We start from the raw sequence: 16,406 nt of genomic DNA on the forward strand, positions 1-16,406 counted from the left end.
GCACGCACACACGCACGCACGCACGCACGCACATTGATATACAAGTACGTACAGCCACAAAAAACACTTATGTTGTCTGTAAAGACAACAATTTTCCGGAGAAGGAAACCTTAAGACCCTGTTTTTAGGGGGTATTACCTACCTACCAAACCCTCCGGTATGTCAGTCCAGGCCCAATTTAATTAACTGTCTGTATACGTCTATAGAATCCAGCATTGGTCTTATCAAGCAATAATGTATAATATCTAGTTTTTTAATTAATGAAATGGTTGAGTTATGCGAAATTATCATTCTTCCGTCTGAGTATCAGTGTGAAGGATATTAGACGCTTTCAACTACTCGGATTATCATCTGTGAAGATATCGGTATTTGTGTTTACATCACAATGTTTAATCTGTCAATCCACAGCTAATCAATCAAATCAACGCTACGGTGGTGCCAACCGTTCTTGTTCAAATACGCACAACTGCTGTTTCACTGTGCGGCCCACAATACATAACAAGCGAGGCAAGGCTGTACCCGGCCGATAGAAATTCATCAGTTGATGGCGATTTAGAAACCTCATTTTGACCTTTCTTAAGAGTTCTTAAGAGTCATCGGAAGCGTTTGAAAACTGATCGTTAAAACCCATAATGAATTAATAGAAGTGAACGCGTTTTTGCCGAATTTCGATGGTTCATCTGCTTAACGAAGGTGAAGCAAGGGTTCTGTTTTAATTGACAGAAATTACATAGTACATGCTGTACATTTATTGTTTTAGGACATAACTTCATGTTCGTGTATGTATTAGGATTCAATTACTCTTCTTGATCTATTTGAAGTAAAGTAGTAGTAAAAAAGATAAAGCAAACTGTTGGATATCAGCCTTGATTGTTACCAGCATTAAGGATTATATTCACAGAAATATTTTACAAAAAAACTTAAGAAAATCTATGGCAAGTGGTTAAACGTGTTGAAATAAACAAAGAAATTTCTTTGAACTCGCCCCTTACACCTCGCTCTGCTCAAAGTGTGCTTGTCTCTTTTAGTGTCCGTTTAAAAGAAATTATCTACTTAACAAGGTTTGAGCTATAGTTATGCACTTTGGCAAACATGTTTCTCTTACTAAAAAGAAATGTTGGTCGTTTAAACATTGTTATGCCAAATTTCACCTAATGTAATTTAAGAATAACAATCTTGAATAATCATGAAAACTAGCCAATAAAATATTATTATCTTATTTATTATTTTTTGATAATTCATTGGCAGATTTTAATATTTCACTTTTATTTTGCAACACAATTTAAAGAAATTGGCACAGAATTTCAGTAGATTTCTAAAGAGGCAGATGAAAAATACGATTTGAAAATGATAAACCCATACATTCATATTTAGGGCACTTGGGTAAACCTAGCTTTAACCGTAATTAATGACCCTAATTTTTTACATAATTTATGTCAAATGCTATACCAATATCTGAGTCTGTAAACGAAGATTATATTAGTCTAGTGCCTATAGTGTAATTTTCCATTGCATAAACTGGTATTGAATATTCAGATTTTTTGTACAAAACATTGTACAACTGAAAATCTCGATGACTGAATAATACAACGGAGTATCGAAAGGTCAGACAGAACGTAACGAAAGTCGTTACCAAACCGACTGAACGTTTTCCAGGATTCGCGAACATTAATGATCCATACCCCCTTTACCTCTTTACTGGAAACTTTGCTGCCTTTTAAACCCAAAACGAGTAGAGCTCTTCTTCCTGAGTCGAAAAAGTATATACGTGTATACCAAGTTTCAAGTCTCTAGGACCTTTCTAGATTTATCGCCCAGACGGTCTGACAGTCAACGATGATTTTAAGAGAGCCCTGTCGGATTCCTAATAACCTAAGGTCTGAATATACTGTTGAAATAAGTTTATTAAATTTGTCAATATATATTTCTGTCCGGATCAAAAACTTGGTATTCATAATCATAATCTCTTTATTGCGTGTTTGACAATATATAACATTGTATTGTAATAGTCAAATGCATCATAAAATATATCCTAACTACACATTCACTCACAGTCATACTTACATCTCAGCATTCTCACGACACAATCACACAGACTTCGGATCTATGATTTTCAATAATCCCAACGGCTCGTCATGAATTCATCAACCGAGTAAAACGCTTTAGACCCAACAACCAGGCGTCTGAGACGAGTTTTGAATTGATTGAGGTTGTTGGAGTTTTTTATATCCTCAGGGAGCTTGTTGATTAGTCTGACACCCACCTGCTGAGGGAGGTGTTGCGATAATGTCAGTCTGAGTTGATGAGTTCGCAAGTATATCCCTGCCTCTAGTTTCATATTGGTAAACGTCTCTGCCACTTATCAAGGTACATCTCGATCTGCAGTACACGATCACCTCAAAAAAGTAAAGGCAGGGCAATGTCATCAATCCCAGCTCCCCGAAAGATGCCCTGCACGACTCTCTATAATTCAGTTTTCAATATATATTTCTGTCTAGATCAAAAACTTGGTATTGTTAATACAAGAACCGAAGTTCAAAGACCGACTATCGTGATTGGGTGTTACAGTATAATCCACGTACTCGAAGGCGAGGTGTCAAGGTTCGATAACGGCGTGATCACGTTGTCTGTAATTCCACGTGCCGTTCTCGGACAACAATGGCAATACTATAGTTAGTTGGGGAAACCGTTGCTCCTGAAGGGTTACAGGTCCTCGCCGACTCAAACGCACGCACGCGCTCGCACAGTCCTAATCGTCGAGTTTGTCATGTCTCCAGCTTTAAATCACTTGGCCGAATTAACTGTGAATAAGACTTAATTGTACTCAACTGAAGTATGTATTATTTATTATGTTAATGACTTTTGTATAAAATATATGATTAAATCCGTGGATTCTTTTACAAGAAGAGATGATAATGGAGCTCGTTAAATGCCTAGTTTGTTGTAGTCGAACTTCTCATTAAGCCGTATAGAAATCTCACTTTTGGAAAATGTGTGTGGTACGAAATTCTGCCGTAATTTGGTTGTACATCCTCTGAATTCCAAAATATGGCCTCTGAATTATCTTGCTTACTGATCTACTAGTGTATTCCACGTGGAATGAAACCCTTTTGTCACTTTGGTGCAGGTCCTCCAGTGACAGGATGTGATGGTCAAAATCGGTAGTGAGTGCTTAGCTGTGTGCAGGTGAAGAAGACCTTCGGCGTCGTGCTTGATAGCGACCTCGCATTCTCTGATCGTGTCACTGATGCTATCCAACGTGTATTAGGCAGGTTGAATGGCACGTATGGATTTAGAAATGTACTGCCAGAATCCGCAAAGCTACAGTTCACGCAGTCTTTAATTTTCTCTGTGATTTATTATTGCTATCCAGCTTGTGGAAACCGTGCCTCGAGGAAGGACATTGGAATGATCCAAAGAATGTAAAACTCAGCCGTCCGTTTCGTATTCTGTCTAAGAGTGACGTTGAAAGCTTTTCGTACTTTAGCCCCAAAATTTACAACCCCTCCGGTGGCTTAAGGACCACAAAATCGTCCAGTTTTAGATCTAGGGTTAAGGATTTTGTGATATAAAGTTATAAGTGACTGTTTTTTCTTCTACTTCTTATCAATTAGGTTTAGATTATTTATAGATCGAATAGAATAAGTAAACTATAGAACAAGTTCCTAGAATTAAGACTGACTTGAGTTGTTCTGTAAAGCAGTGTACTGTAGTGTACTGCGAAACGCTGTAAATAATAAGACATTTTCACTGTTATTTATTTATACATTCCATATAAACAATTACAAAAACAAAATCAACGATAATGCATTATTTATAATTTTAGTAATGAACGCTGGAGTCGGCCTACCGACCGGAGACTGAACAGCGCCAATCAGTTTCGTAACATCGACACACATACAGTGTGCGTGAATGTTGCGACATAATATAAAATGTGTCGTTTAATCAAAAGAAGATTTGAAGAAAATTAGCTAATGACAATTCACAACATACAGTGCATAAAGTTTATCGACTGTATATTAGTTTGCTGAAATCCATAACTCGCACATGTATCTTGTAACAAACTTGTAAGTTGCTTCAGTAACTCAAGTAAGTGTCGGTATCGCGGAAATTACACATCCGCCAGCACCAGCGGCTTGTAGCTTATCAAAGTTTGCCACATACGAGTGTTTACTGTATACAGTACATGCTCCTATTGCTGCATATTACACTTGCGCCTCCCCCCTCCCTCTCCCATCGTACCGGCTACCGCAGGATCAAAGCTTTGCAGTGTCAACACAAGCTAAGACATATTAATCAACATATATAGAAATAACGAATGATGTGTTATAACAAGCAATCCAATTCGTGTTGTGGTTGTATGAACAAAGATACGCTCCACAATATAGGTAAGACAGGTTAGCCAATGTATGTATCACAACAAGCAATCAAATTCGTGCTGTGGTTGTATGAACAAAGATACGCTCCACAATATAGGTAAGACAAGGTTAGCCAATGTATGTATCACAACAAGCAATCAAATTCGTGTTGTGGTTGTATGAACAAAGATACGCTCCACAATATAGGTAAGACAAGGTTAGCCAATGTATGTATCACAACAAGCAATCAAATTCGTGTTGTGGTTGTATGAACAAAGATACGCTCCACAATATAGGTAAGACAAGGTTAGCCAATGTATGTATCACAACAAGCAATCAAATTCGTGTTGTGGTTGTATAAACAAAGATACGCTCCACAATATAGGTAAGACAAGGTTAGCCAATGTATGTATCACAACAAGCAATCAAATTCGTGCTGTGTGGTTGTATGAACAAAGATACGCTCCACAATATAGGTAAGACAAGGTTAGCCAATGTATGTATCACAACAAGCAATCAAATTCGTGTTGTGGTTGTATAAACAAAGATACGCTCCACAATATAGGTAAGACAAGGTTAGCCAATGTATGTATCACAACAAGCAATCAAATTCGTGTTGTGGTTGTATGAACAAAGATACGCTCCACAATATAGGTAAGACAAGGTTAGCCAATGTATGTATCACAACAAGCAATCAAATTCGTGTTGTGGTTGTATAAACAAAGATACGCTCCACAATATAGGTAAGACAAGGTTAGCCAATGTATGTATCACAACAAGCAATCAAATTCGTGTTGTGGTTGTATAAACAAAGATACGCTCCACAATATAGGTAAGACAAGGTTAGCCAATGTATGTATCACAACAAGCAATCAAATTCGTGTTGTGGTTGTATAAACAAAGATACGCTCCACAATATAGGTAAGACAAGGTTAGCCAATGTATGTATCACAACAAGCAATCAAATTCGTGTTGTGGTTGTATATAAACAAAGATACGCTCCACAATATAGGTAAGACAAGGTTAGCCAATGTATGTATCACAACAAGCAATCAAATTCGTGTTGTGGTTGTATAAACAAAGATACGCTCCACAATATAGGTAAGACAAGGTTAGCCAATGTATGTATCACAACAAGCAATCAAATTCGTGTTGTGGTTGTATAAACAAAGATACGCTCCACAATATAGGTAAGACAAGGTTAGCCAATGTATGTATCACAACAAGCAATCAAATTCGTGCTGTAGTTGTGTAAACAAAGATATGCTTAAAAATCTATGTAAGACATATTATTTTAACAAATTTGCTATTGTCTTAACATTTTCAACCCTTAATGCTATATATGTATGATTGTAAAAAGGAGATTTAGAGAATAGCAATAAGTAAAAACCCGAAGAAACATTTTTTATGATCCGGGTCGAGTCTAAACGAACGCAAAAATTAAAAACTTGTTAAAATTTTAACGATTAACTTATTATAGTATAACTGACAACATAACAATTTCTGAGTAAATATCAAGTATGTGTAACTCCAGAGCAGTCAGCATAACCACAACTTGTGCCACTGCTCAAGACAGGTGTACTGTGCACACATACGAGCGGGTTAGGGACAGCGGAAAATTCAATGTCGGCAAAACCTCTAGCATCACGGCACTTCACTAGAAACAAAACAACGAAATAGCGATTGTTTCGCCGGGGGGGGGGGGGGGGGGGTAAAATATCCTAGAGATTCAATAACACAATGATATGCGCCTTTTTTGTAGACGTGTATCGAACAACACTGATACATCAGTATCGAACAACTGTTGTTACATTACAGTCAGCATACAATGTGAAGACGCATTCTCCATGCATAGTAATCGGTGCGATACTGAAGATCTGAATGACGTCATTCACTTCCTTGCACTTCGTATAGTGTCCTGTAGGGAGAAAGTTGATTTAATCGTGGACAAACAGCATCGAGAAAGTCCAAGGGAAGCAAAGTTATCCCAAGGGATTGAAGTGGGAACATCCGGACTATTCCTTAATTCAAAATCATTTGCCGAACGGTGAAGAGCTACGTGGCCCACCATTCCTTCCTTACGCACTTAGTAAATAGTTATCTTCAAAGTTTTTTCCGGTTAAAACAGTCAAGACACGATTTTATCCTGCGATACTGTACTTTGGTCAGTTCTAGTAATTTCTTTAAGTAAAGTTCTCCACAGTTAGGAGAAAATATATCGTGTTTTGACGCAGTGTGAATGGGAAATCTTAGAAAATAGACGTAACACCATCCGCGTAAACCTAAAATTAGTAAATATTTGTGCTCTATTGTCTGTATCGCCGGAAATGTAACGCGTACAATGCTCTGTTTGGCTCGAAGTCAAATCGTTATACTTCATCACTTACCCTACCCTACTTTGGACCAAGCATCTGCCTTTAACGCAATGTTTGACTCGATAGTCTATGCGTGGTGTCAACATGGAGTTTTTTTTTAAGGAGAGGCCGATCCCCTTTTAAGCCTTATTCTGTCCGTCCTCATGGGCCACTGGACTGTGCGAGGATCTTATCATACAGAATAAAGGGGAGAGTCGATACAGTACGAGGTTGATTGTACTGATAAAAAGTGCAACGGTCATAGACAGGATTTGAACCTGCGCTATCTCTAACTCAGACCCAAAGTCCAATGACTTAGACCTCTCGGCCATCGGCACTCCCAGTTATATAAAGATTGTTATTTTTAAGTCTGTAAACCGTGATAAATATTAAGATTAAACCATGAGCTTTTGAATAAACAGTGTTATATCACATCCATAGCAAAATATGCTGTAGAGCTTGTTGTAATGCACGGCCAGGATGGCTATCAGTCTTTTAAATTTAGTTTTTTTATGATTTTAAAAATCTAGAATCGCTATTTATCTTATACAGGTGCATCTTGTTATCTTTATTAAGCATGAAGAATTATGTACATGTAGACATGAGCATATGAATCGTCTGTTTGTAGCAGCTAAACTGTGGGTTGTTAATAACTCTTTTCTATAAACCCATGCCTTCGGAGAGTTTTCTGTATAGTTAAAACTTTAAAATTCACCCATATCCTCAAAAAAGACTACACGTTCCCAAACAATTTCAGGCCCATATTAATTTACCAGTAATTAGTAGTTTTCGAAAAGATCCCTGTTACTTTTCTGAATGCTTCAAGTTTACAAGGTTGGTTCTTTTACATAAAAAACCAATAATATTGCATTTAAAAACACATGTCTATTTCTGTAGTGCCAGTGTTTTTTCTAAGGTTATGGAATAGTAAGTTGAGGTTTTATTCCTTAAGCATCTACAGTTATAGTTCTTGTGAGAGCTTGTATTATATAAGAAAGACTGTGATTTTATGGAATCAGGTTCAAAACAGACATCTGGGAAAATGCAATATCATTTCGGTCTTCGAAAACATCTTAAGTTTTACTGGAAAAATAGGTCAACCAACTTCATTGTAGTGAATTCACCAAACCTAAGTTACCATTATGCAGTAATATTGTCTTTCGGTGGGTTGTAGTTAAAAATATAAGAACCTTGTTTTACAAATTAAATCGGTTGACACTAAAATCCTTTCTTTGGGAAAATTCCTCTAATGGTTTCAAGAAAAAACTGTTGCTTTTTTACACTATGCCTATTATTTTCTCAAAACTGTCACAGCTAGTAGTACCTGGCCTTGTTCAGTACTAACGTTTGCCTAGACGTATGTCTGGCCCATTAGCTCAGTTGGTTAGAGCGTCGTGCTAATAACGCGAAGGTCGCGGGTTCGATCCCCTCATGGGCCACTTTCATTTTTGCTTTTAAGATTCGGTATAATAAATATTTACTCCAAGTATATTAAATTTAATTCCAGTATACTTAAATTAATTTTTTGTATAGAGAGATCTTAAATGATTTTTTTTTACTGTATGGTAGAATATTGTGAGTTACGGTACGTTAAATAAAAGATTACATTTGGAAAGTACATAATACATTTTACAGTACATAGAACACTTCTTTGGCTTATCAGAGAGTTATGTTAAACAATGGTAAAAGTTAGTTTTACGTTTAATGCTGAGATCTAATAGTAAGTACGATGTGTGTAATGAAACGTCAGGTGATATCTATTAATAACTTGTAAATGTTTTATAGAGTTTACTATATTTACAGAAAAGCGTTTTAAACAACAAAACTCTAAACAATACAAATTGAGAAATGGTGCTAATTGGCAGTTTTTATTTTGACAAAGCATGTTGCTAAGATTATCATGGTGAAGTTTGTAACAAAGTATATATTTTTTACTCTAACTCTATACGTTTTTCACTATTCGTTCAATCTTATCACTTAATGGCGATAGACTAAAAGTTCGTGGATTAATTAACAGAATCAACTAAACCTGAAAAATAAGAATAAAGAAGACCAAAACAGTGTCCGACTGAATTTGGTCTGCAGATGCGGACGATGGTGCTATCTGTCGGCCAAGGTTAGAACCTCGTTGGCATTGCGGTTTTAAAAGCACGTTGCCTCCACTTTCAATACCATGATGGATTTAATGAAAAGACGATTTAAGTATTAAAAACTAATAAAAAAACAATCTATTTCAAAATTTTCATTAAATTAATAAAAATTATATTTCTTTATTTTTATAATGTAGTCTAAATAATTTTAATAATATTCTAATTCTATTCTTTTCTTATCAATTAAACTGAAAGAGACGAGAAATCTGATCAAACAAAACTGCATTTGGAGTTCCACAGGTTTAATAATTAGGCTTACATTATTTATAATTAGCATTAAGTTTAACTAGCGTAGTTCATCCATAATTTTATAAAATTATTTCAATATACTGATGCCACAACACTGTGACTAAAACTAATAAAACAGAAGATTACATAAAAATATATAGGTATAATGTGTCACTCATTTAATTTCTCACAGCTTGTTTAAGGTGTTACTATAAGATTTAGTTGGGATAATTTTGTATTTAAAGTTATAGCCCTTTAAGGAAACTTTCCTAAAGATATTTTTTTGATCACTCCACATATAGTACATACTGTAAAAGTTGTATATCCTTATTTTTAACAGTTTTTCTTTAGGTGTGTTTAAACCACAATGAGGTCTCATGTGTATCACAGGTACCCAATTTACAGCTGATTTATACTTATACTTTAAATTCAGAAGTTTTATGCCCTTCAGCTGTTAAATATTTTTTTAATAAGCAGGAAACAGCAGATGTGAGTCACACAGCAGATGTGAGTCACACAGCAAGTGTGAGTCATAAGCTATTCTTGCTTTCTGCTTAATCTTATTTTACTGTTGGTACCAATCACAACCCAGGAGAATGACAGCTGGAACTCACTTAGGTACAGCATAGAAATATAGTGCCAGACCATAAATTTTCTTCATCCAAAAAATGTTGTCAGTCTCAAGTAATTTTAAATGGAATTTTGTACATTAGAAAAACGTACCACCATTTTACCCATGTGACAAAACATGTAAAATACACCTATGGAAATCAATGTGTTAAGATGCCCCTAAATTATTGCTTGTAATACATACAACTCCTTCATGGAAGGATCAGTAGTATTTTTCCTGTCTTCAGAAAAGAGCTGTGACTTGTATTTTGCTTAAAAATTGAAATAAATTATTGCGATGAAACCCGATTTATTGAAGTATCACATGCGTGGGCCTCAGAACTGTTTACTGGTCTTGATTTTGAACTTTAAAGACAGCTAGTTCCAATAAAAAATTGTTGTTGATTCATGTTCCCAACAATGTTAACAACATGATCCTAAAATCTGCCTCCTGTCTGTCACAGGTCTGTAGAGGACGTGAGACTACGGCTGCAGGTAGACAGTGGTGCTGGCCAGGAGCTCAGGTATGAGACTCACTTGCTGGTGTGGCATCAGCCCGAGTCTGCTGGGGCACAGTGGATGGAGCCGTTGGACCCTGGGGCCATCGTCTGTCCACAGAGGGCCATCTCCGGGCATAAATCTGCCGTTGTTGTAGGTCAGTGTTTGGCTTGCTCCCTACATCTACTCCAACTTTGAGTGTTTCTTCATTGTTAGTTTTGAAAAACATAGGAGAATTAAAATTGAATAGAAATGGTTCGTGAAAGGGTAGGGACTGCTGAAATCATAGACTGGTAGGCCTCATGGTGTGCTTCCGGGATGCGCAAAAGGCCCTTGAGGCTTAAGTGCATGGCAGTAGGCCGCCCCATAGAAGAAGAACCACAGTTTGTCTCTTTGTTCCCTATCCATGAAAGTGGAATGCAATATGTTATGCCTTGCAATAATTACAGCTGTAGTAACATTATATTCCTTGTATTGAAGACATAATGCTTTTTGTAGCAAACTTTAACTGTGATTTCCCTAAGTTGTTTTTAAATACAACACTAAACTGAAAAACTCTGTAACTGATCTATGATACAAACTGTTATTTTGTTTCCTATTCCAACTATTGTGTTTTAGATAATATTAATAATGTTATTTCAATAACTTTATTTGTTTAAATTAATGAATGACCAATACGTTTATTTTAAGTAAAGTTTATGCTGGTTAACACACCGACCTTACCCACTCATACTTGAAAATAGTAGTTATGTTTGTACTGAAGTACAGGGCTGTACAATCTCAGTCTTCAGAGCTGACAACAATCATTGATTGTAACACTCTAATTTTATTTCCTAAAACTTGCCTTGAATGAATCACTGACTGACTTTAAAATTACACAGCCTTATAATAAACATAGTACATAGCCCTGAACACTTATGCAATCATAATACATTTCCTAATAAAATAATTCCCTTTAACTTGATTTCACTGCATGCTGATGACCATGTAAGCTGTAACCTTGAAATGGTGATGACAGCAAAATGATGCTGCCCCAAATGTTCACCCAGAAATCCTTGGCAATAAATGTTGACCGTGACCCCACCTAAAACAACCTAGACTAATTAGTTTTTATGCGAGACGTTAGTTAGTAAAATATAAACTCCTTTACCAGAAGAATTAAGCTTGTGCATTATTGTTTATTATTTATTTATTTGTAACATAGGTTTACAATAGAATGTTACAATGTAACTGTAAACATATAACAAATTATTTTTAGTATCTAATACAACATTTTAGATGTCTCTGATGTCGAAACAATGTTAATGTTTCGTTTTGAGCTTTGTCATTGTCGACTTTCTTTGGATCTCTTCAGACGAACATGATTCCAGGTTCCAGGAGACAGTGTCAGATACCAGACGCTGCCATAAAAAGAAGGTAAACTGGAGCTAAACTCAAAATTCAATTGAATCAATCTTTCCTAAAAAAGATATACGTTTATGTGTAGAATATTGTTGATTTTATTCCATGCTACCTATGTACTGAGATTATCACTAGTGCCATCCATCAAATGTGCAAGCTCTAGTAATGTGAAAAAATGTTTGATACTAACAAATTATATAATTAAAAATATGGCCTGAAACAAAAATTTACTATAAAGTTTTACTTCCAACAGAAAAACCTTGAAATTACTATCCAGTTAGTGAGAACTAAACTATAATCATTTCACGAAAGAAGTGTTAAGGTTTGATAGTGAAACTATTACATCCTCTAGGAACTCAGAAAACAGTTCTAAATATTTTTGTTGGTAAATAATGAGATTTAATTTGTGAAATGCCAAATCCATAGTCTTATATACTCACTGAATGTAGTGAGACTAATATTAATAACAAATAAATTGTTGTTGTTCTCTTTAGGAGTAATTGATGAACCTCTTTTGAAGAAGTCGGCTGCAGTGACAGTTACTGGAGCACTCTTGTACACTCTCTTGGATCCTCCCACAGGTACTGCATTATAATGTGTTATTTGTTTAGTTTACTTTTGCTGGTTTAGTTTATTTTTGCTGGTATATGATTAAAAACTGGATGTTTTCTTTATTATTGTCCTTAAGTTAGAAAACCAAAGGTGCAATACTCTAAAATGCAAATTAAATTCCTTATTCATTAAGATGAACAATACTGAAAAACTTTTTAAAACCAAGAAATGTAATAAAATGGACAAATATTAGGTGTTGGATCTGATCTCCATAGTTATGCGAAAGATTAATAAATAAAAATAATGTTTTGACGTATTGCTTATTTGCTGGACCCGTACAGAATTAAATTTACTATCTTTTATTACAATAAATCAAGTAATAATGTTTTTATGAAACAAAAATAAATAGTTCTGCTACATCTGGGATAAATATGTTGTTATTACTACAATACTTTGAACCCTGAATAATCTGCCTTTTCTGAACTGCAAAGATGATAAGTTTGACTGCTGGAACTAGCCTATAACATAACCCCTTGGGACCAACTGAATCACAGATATACTAGCATATAAGGAGCATATTTTGTTCCTTTTAAATATTGTTGTATGGAGAAGGAACATTGTTTTACAGAACCATTTACAGGAACAAAGGTGTAGTGTAACACCATGCCACCCACTGAAAACATATCCTCTTCAATAGTTAGATCTGTCTTCTCTCCTCCGGAAATTCATATAAGCAATATTCATGTTGGGTGTGTCTGAACCCGTGTATTTGTTGGGATTCTTTAAGAACAATACTCGTTCTTTCAATGAACATGAAGCGATAAGTGCCTCCTGTTTAAACTACTAGTCCTCAAAGCTTGTCACAATTTCCAGGATAACAAAGTTTGTGAATTTGTGGAGTTTGTGGCATCAAATGGAGTTTAATGTCAACAATTAGAATCTGGCCTAAAAATACCTGTTCTATAACCTCCTAAGTGGTTTTTAATGTTGGTGTTACCTTTTAAAGGAGAAAACTAGTAACGAAAGAATTTAATTTTTCCTAATGTAACAAAGATGTAAAAATAAAAAAGTTGTGTTTCTTTATGCTTTTACTTGTATTGCATATTGTCTGTTGTGTTGTAGCTATTCACATCCAGGACTTGCTGCCCGCAGAAATCCAGTTTAAGGTTGAAGAGCTTGTCAAGGGCACTCTCAGACCTTTCTTTGCTGAGGACTCAGCTGATGGTAAAAATTTGTCTCTACCTAACATGCTAGAAGTTTGTAAGGGTGATTCCAAATCCTCGTAAAATGGTAGACATGTTAACGCTTTGCCATCAGATAAGGTATTTATCTGTCACAGAGCTAACTTAGGATCCTGCTAATATCCTGAGATTACACTGTTACACATTGACATTACACTGTTCTGCAAGTTTTTAAATCTTATATTGTCTTTCATTAGAGAGTTTCTGATACTCAGATATTTTTTTAATGTTAAAAGGATCTCTTACTTATTTATTTCATTTTTTTTAAATAGTCTGTGTTTATCTTTCTAAAACATTTATTTATTAAAGTACACGACAGACTTCAAGTTCAAACATTCTAATTGTGTTACATCACACAACATACATTTTGAATACAAACATAATACTATGAGGACTGTTCAGAAAGTAACAAACATTTTGATATTTAAAAAAATGAAAATCCAAATTTTTAAAGGATAACGGATTTAAAACATTATATTTCGAGGAATGGAATCTATCGTATTAATCAGGTGTATAAAAATTAAGGTAAAGGTTAAGCATACACAAAAATTCGAAACTAATTTATATATGCTAATTTATTTATGAACTTGCCCAAGTCATGGTTAACAGCAGAGCAAGTTCTACATACTAAATCTTATACATAGTGTCCATCAAGAGTAGGGCAATTTCATCTATGGAAATAAACTTTGAACATTAACTCTTGAACTATATATAGCAAGCTTTTGTCATCGAATTACTATGGTTTTCAGTGTGAATCTTTTTCAGTATAGATAAAAGAGATGGTCACATCTGTTCTGTGATATTTGGTTGAGATATTAGTTTCTGACATTAGTTGCTATATACATCACAGTTTGAAGTAACTATACTAGTCAATGCAATGATGCTACAGGGAACTCAGAAGCAGACCTAGTCAGTGTGGTGGTTACGAGTAGCAGATGGCTGCTGCATGTCTCATCCCGTCACAACATGTCAGCCTCTCTCCTACAGCCGGAGGACTGTGGACTGCAGCGGATACCCTCACTTCCTCCCCACTGCTGGGTGGGCCAACATACTGGCAGCCTAGCAGGGGTAGTCGTCATACATCGGCAGATCACTGGTTCAGAACATCAGCTTGAGTTGTATGCAAGGTGAGTTAAAATATATGTATGGAGATGTCCTGACTGATTGATTCATCAACCCCGAAAATAAAAACCAATAAGGACAGAGACTTGAAATTGGTTGATTGAAATTGGTACATAAGTTTATCTTATGCCCAGAGGTGTACTAAGGAGAGGTTTTTCTTTCCGATCTCAGGGCTCCATTTCACTGACCTCTGACTAACTGACTGATATTCATTCAACTGGTTTTCAAAAACCCAGCAAAAATTATAAAATATAGAGACATGAAATTTGGTACATAGATTTATCTTATGCTATAGAGGCCATTTTTCTTCGACCATAGAGCTGCATCCCACTGGCCTCAAAGGTGTCCTAAACTATAAAAAATGTATTGTTGCAAACACATATTATTATTAGAAGATTTTTTTATGTGATCAGCTGTTTGATTTAAACCAATTCCAATACTCAACACAAGGTATCAAGGTATTGATGATTTTCTAAATATTCCATTCAATGATTTTAGCTCTTATTAAATAAGGTAGGAATACCCCACTCCATGTATCATATAAAAGATTTTACATGCAAAATTTCAAATCTGAAGCTAATTTCCTAGCTATATAGAAAATTGGTGTTACTACGTCATATGTTAAAATGTCATATGAAACAAATTCAGTTTGTTTACAAATTTATTATTTATCCTATGATTTTTTTGTTGCCATCATAGTTACCCATAAGACCAATTTAAAGGTGTTGGCGAACGTTCAGCCAAAACATCTATGCAGTGACATTCATCATTATAGATCTCAAAGCTTCATATAAAATTTCAAGTCTAAAGTTCAGTTCGTTCCCGAGATATCATGCAGACACACAGGCAGAAATAAAATTTTTCCAGCCACTTAACTGATAGGCTTCACTAATGCTCAGCCAAAAACTTTGATATGGTAAATCTCAAGTTTGATTTGTGTGCATAATTTGTTATTGAATTCAAACTTTTCAGGATTTTGATCAGACTTTATGTAATCAAACTTGCTGATCATAAGACCTATTGAAACTGAATTCAAAAATTGTTTATTAAGTTTTTTCTTAATTTGCCGTAGTGTTGATGGAAGAATTTAGAATTAGTACACATTTTAATGAGTGATATATTTCTGATGACAGGGACATTAAACAAGTCCTGCAGGTTGTGCATACTCTTGGCAGCCTGTGGAAGGTGGAGGAGAGCCGGGACTGTGGAGCATCAGCGTCTGACTGTGTCCGGAGCTTGGCTGCAGAGATGCGGATGTTACACAACACGTTGCAGGCTGTGTCTCAGGTCTCTCCAGACAGATGGACAGAGGTCAGGAAGCAGCTCACATCTCTGGAGCTAACAACAGATATGGCCTTCTCGGCCAACTTGTCTTCTTAAATATTAAAAAAATATATTACTTGATGTTCACTTTAATTACATCTTAGTTTATATAAATAAAAATAAAAATAAAATAAAATATAATATGTTGCAAAACCCCTCCATTACGAGTTGTTTTTTCAATTTAATAATACCTTTAATATTTGTTACTACTGCCATCTTGGGAGTTAAATTAAATTAGCCTTTTTGTGATGTAAAAGGCACATTTTATATAACAAGTTGCTGGATGTATTTTTTTAATACAAACTGAAAGTAAAAATATTATTAAGACATGTTTTAAATAGTGAAACTATTACTTTTGCTTACATAACTAAATGAGGTGTGAGAAAGTATATCCTGGCAGATGCTCAATGCTCAGACATAATAGAATGATAGTGACAGAATTGTGGTGTCTGTTGTTTGGGGTATTTATAAAAATATAACAGAAAACTAGAAAAATTAATATATATTTCACAAAATGTAAAGCTAACATAATTTCCTTTTTTTAGCATTGTGTGGAAAAACTAGTCTGGA

The 16,406-nt window shown here is 35.2% G+C and overlaps 1 protein-coding gene and 1 non-coding gene across 2 annotated transcripts in view; both read left to right on the forward strand.

Moving 5' to 3' along the window:
• The window catches only part of LOC124355183, a 180,928-nt gene extending 165,035 nt beyond the window's left edge, over positions 1-15,893 (forward strand). The window contains exons 7-11 of the mRNA XM_046806188.1: positions 10,164-10,354; positions 12,093-12,179; positions 13,273-13,374; positions 14,281-14,518; positions 15,647-15,893. Coding sequence (XP_046662144.1) covers positions 10,164-10,354; positions 12,093-12,179; positions 13,273-13,374; positions 14,281-14,518; positions 15,647-15,893 — 865 coding nt within the window. The remainder of the gene's footprint in view (positions 1-10,163; positions 10,355-12,092; positions 12,180-13,272; positions 13,375-14,280; positions 14,519-15,646) is intronic.
• Positions 8,078-8,151, forward strand: Trnai-aau. The gene has a single exon. It is a non-coding gene; the product is annotated as a tRNA-Ile (tRNA).
• Positions 15,894-16,406: the final 513 nt, after the last annotated feature.

The sequence above is a fragment of the Homalodisca vitripennis genome, chromosome 2, assembly GCF_021130785.1.
Source record: "Homalodisca vitripennis isolate AUS2020 chromosome 2, UT_GWSS_2.1, whole genome shotgun sequence".
NCBI lineage: Eukaryota > Metazoa > Arthropoda > Insecta > Hemiptera > Cicadellidae > Homalodisca > Homalodisca vitripennis.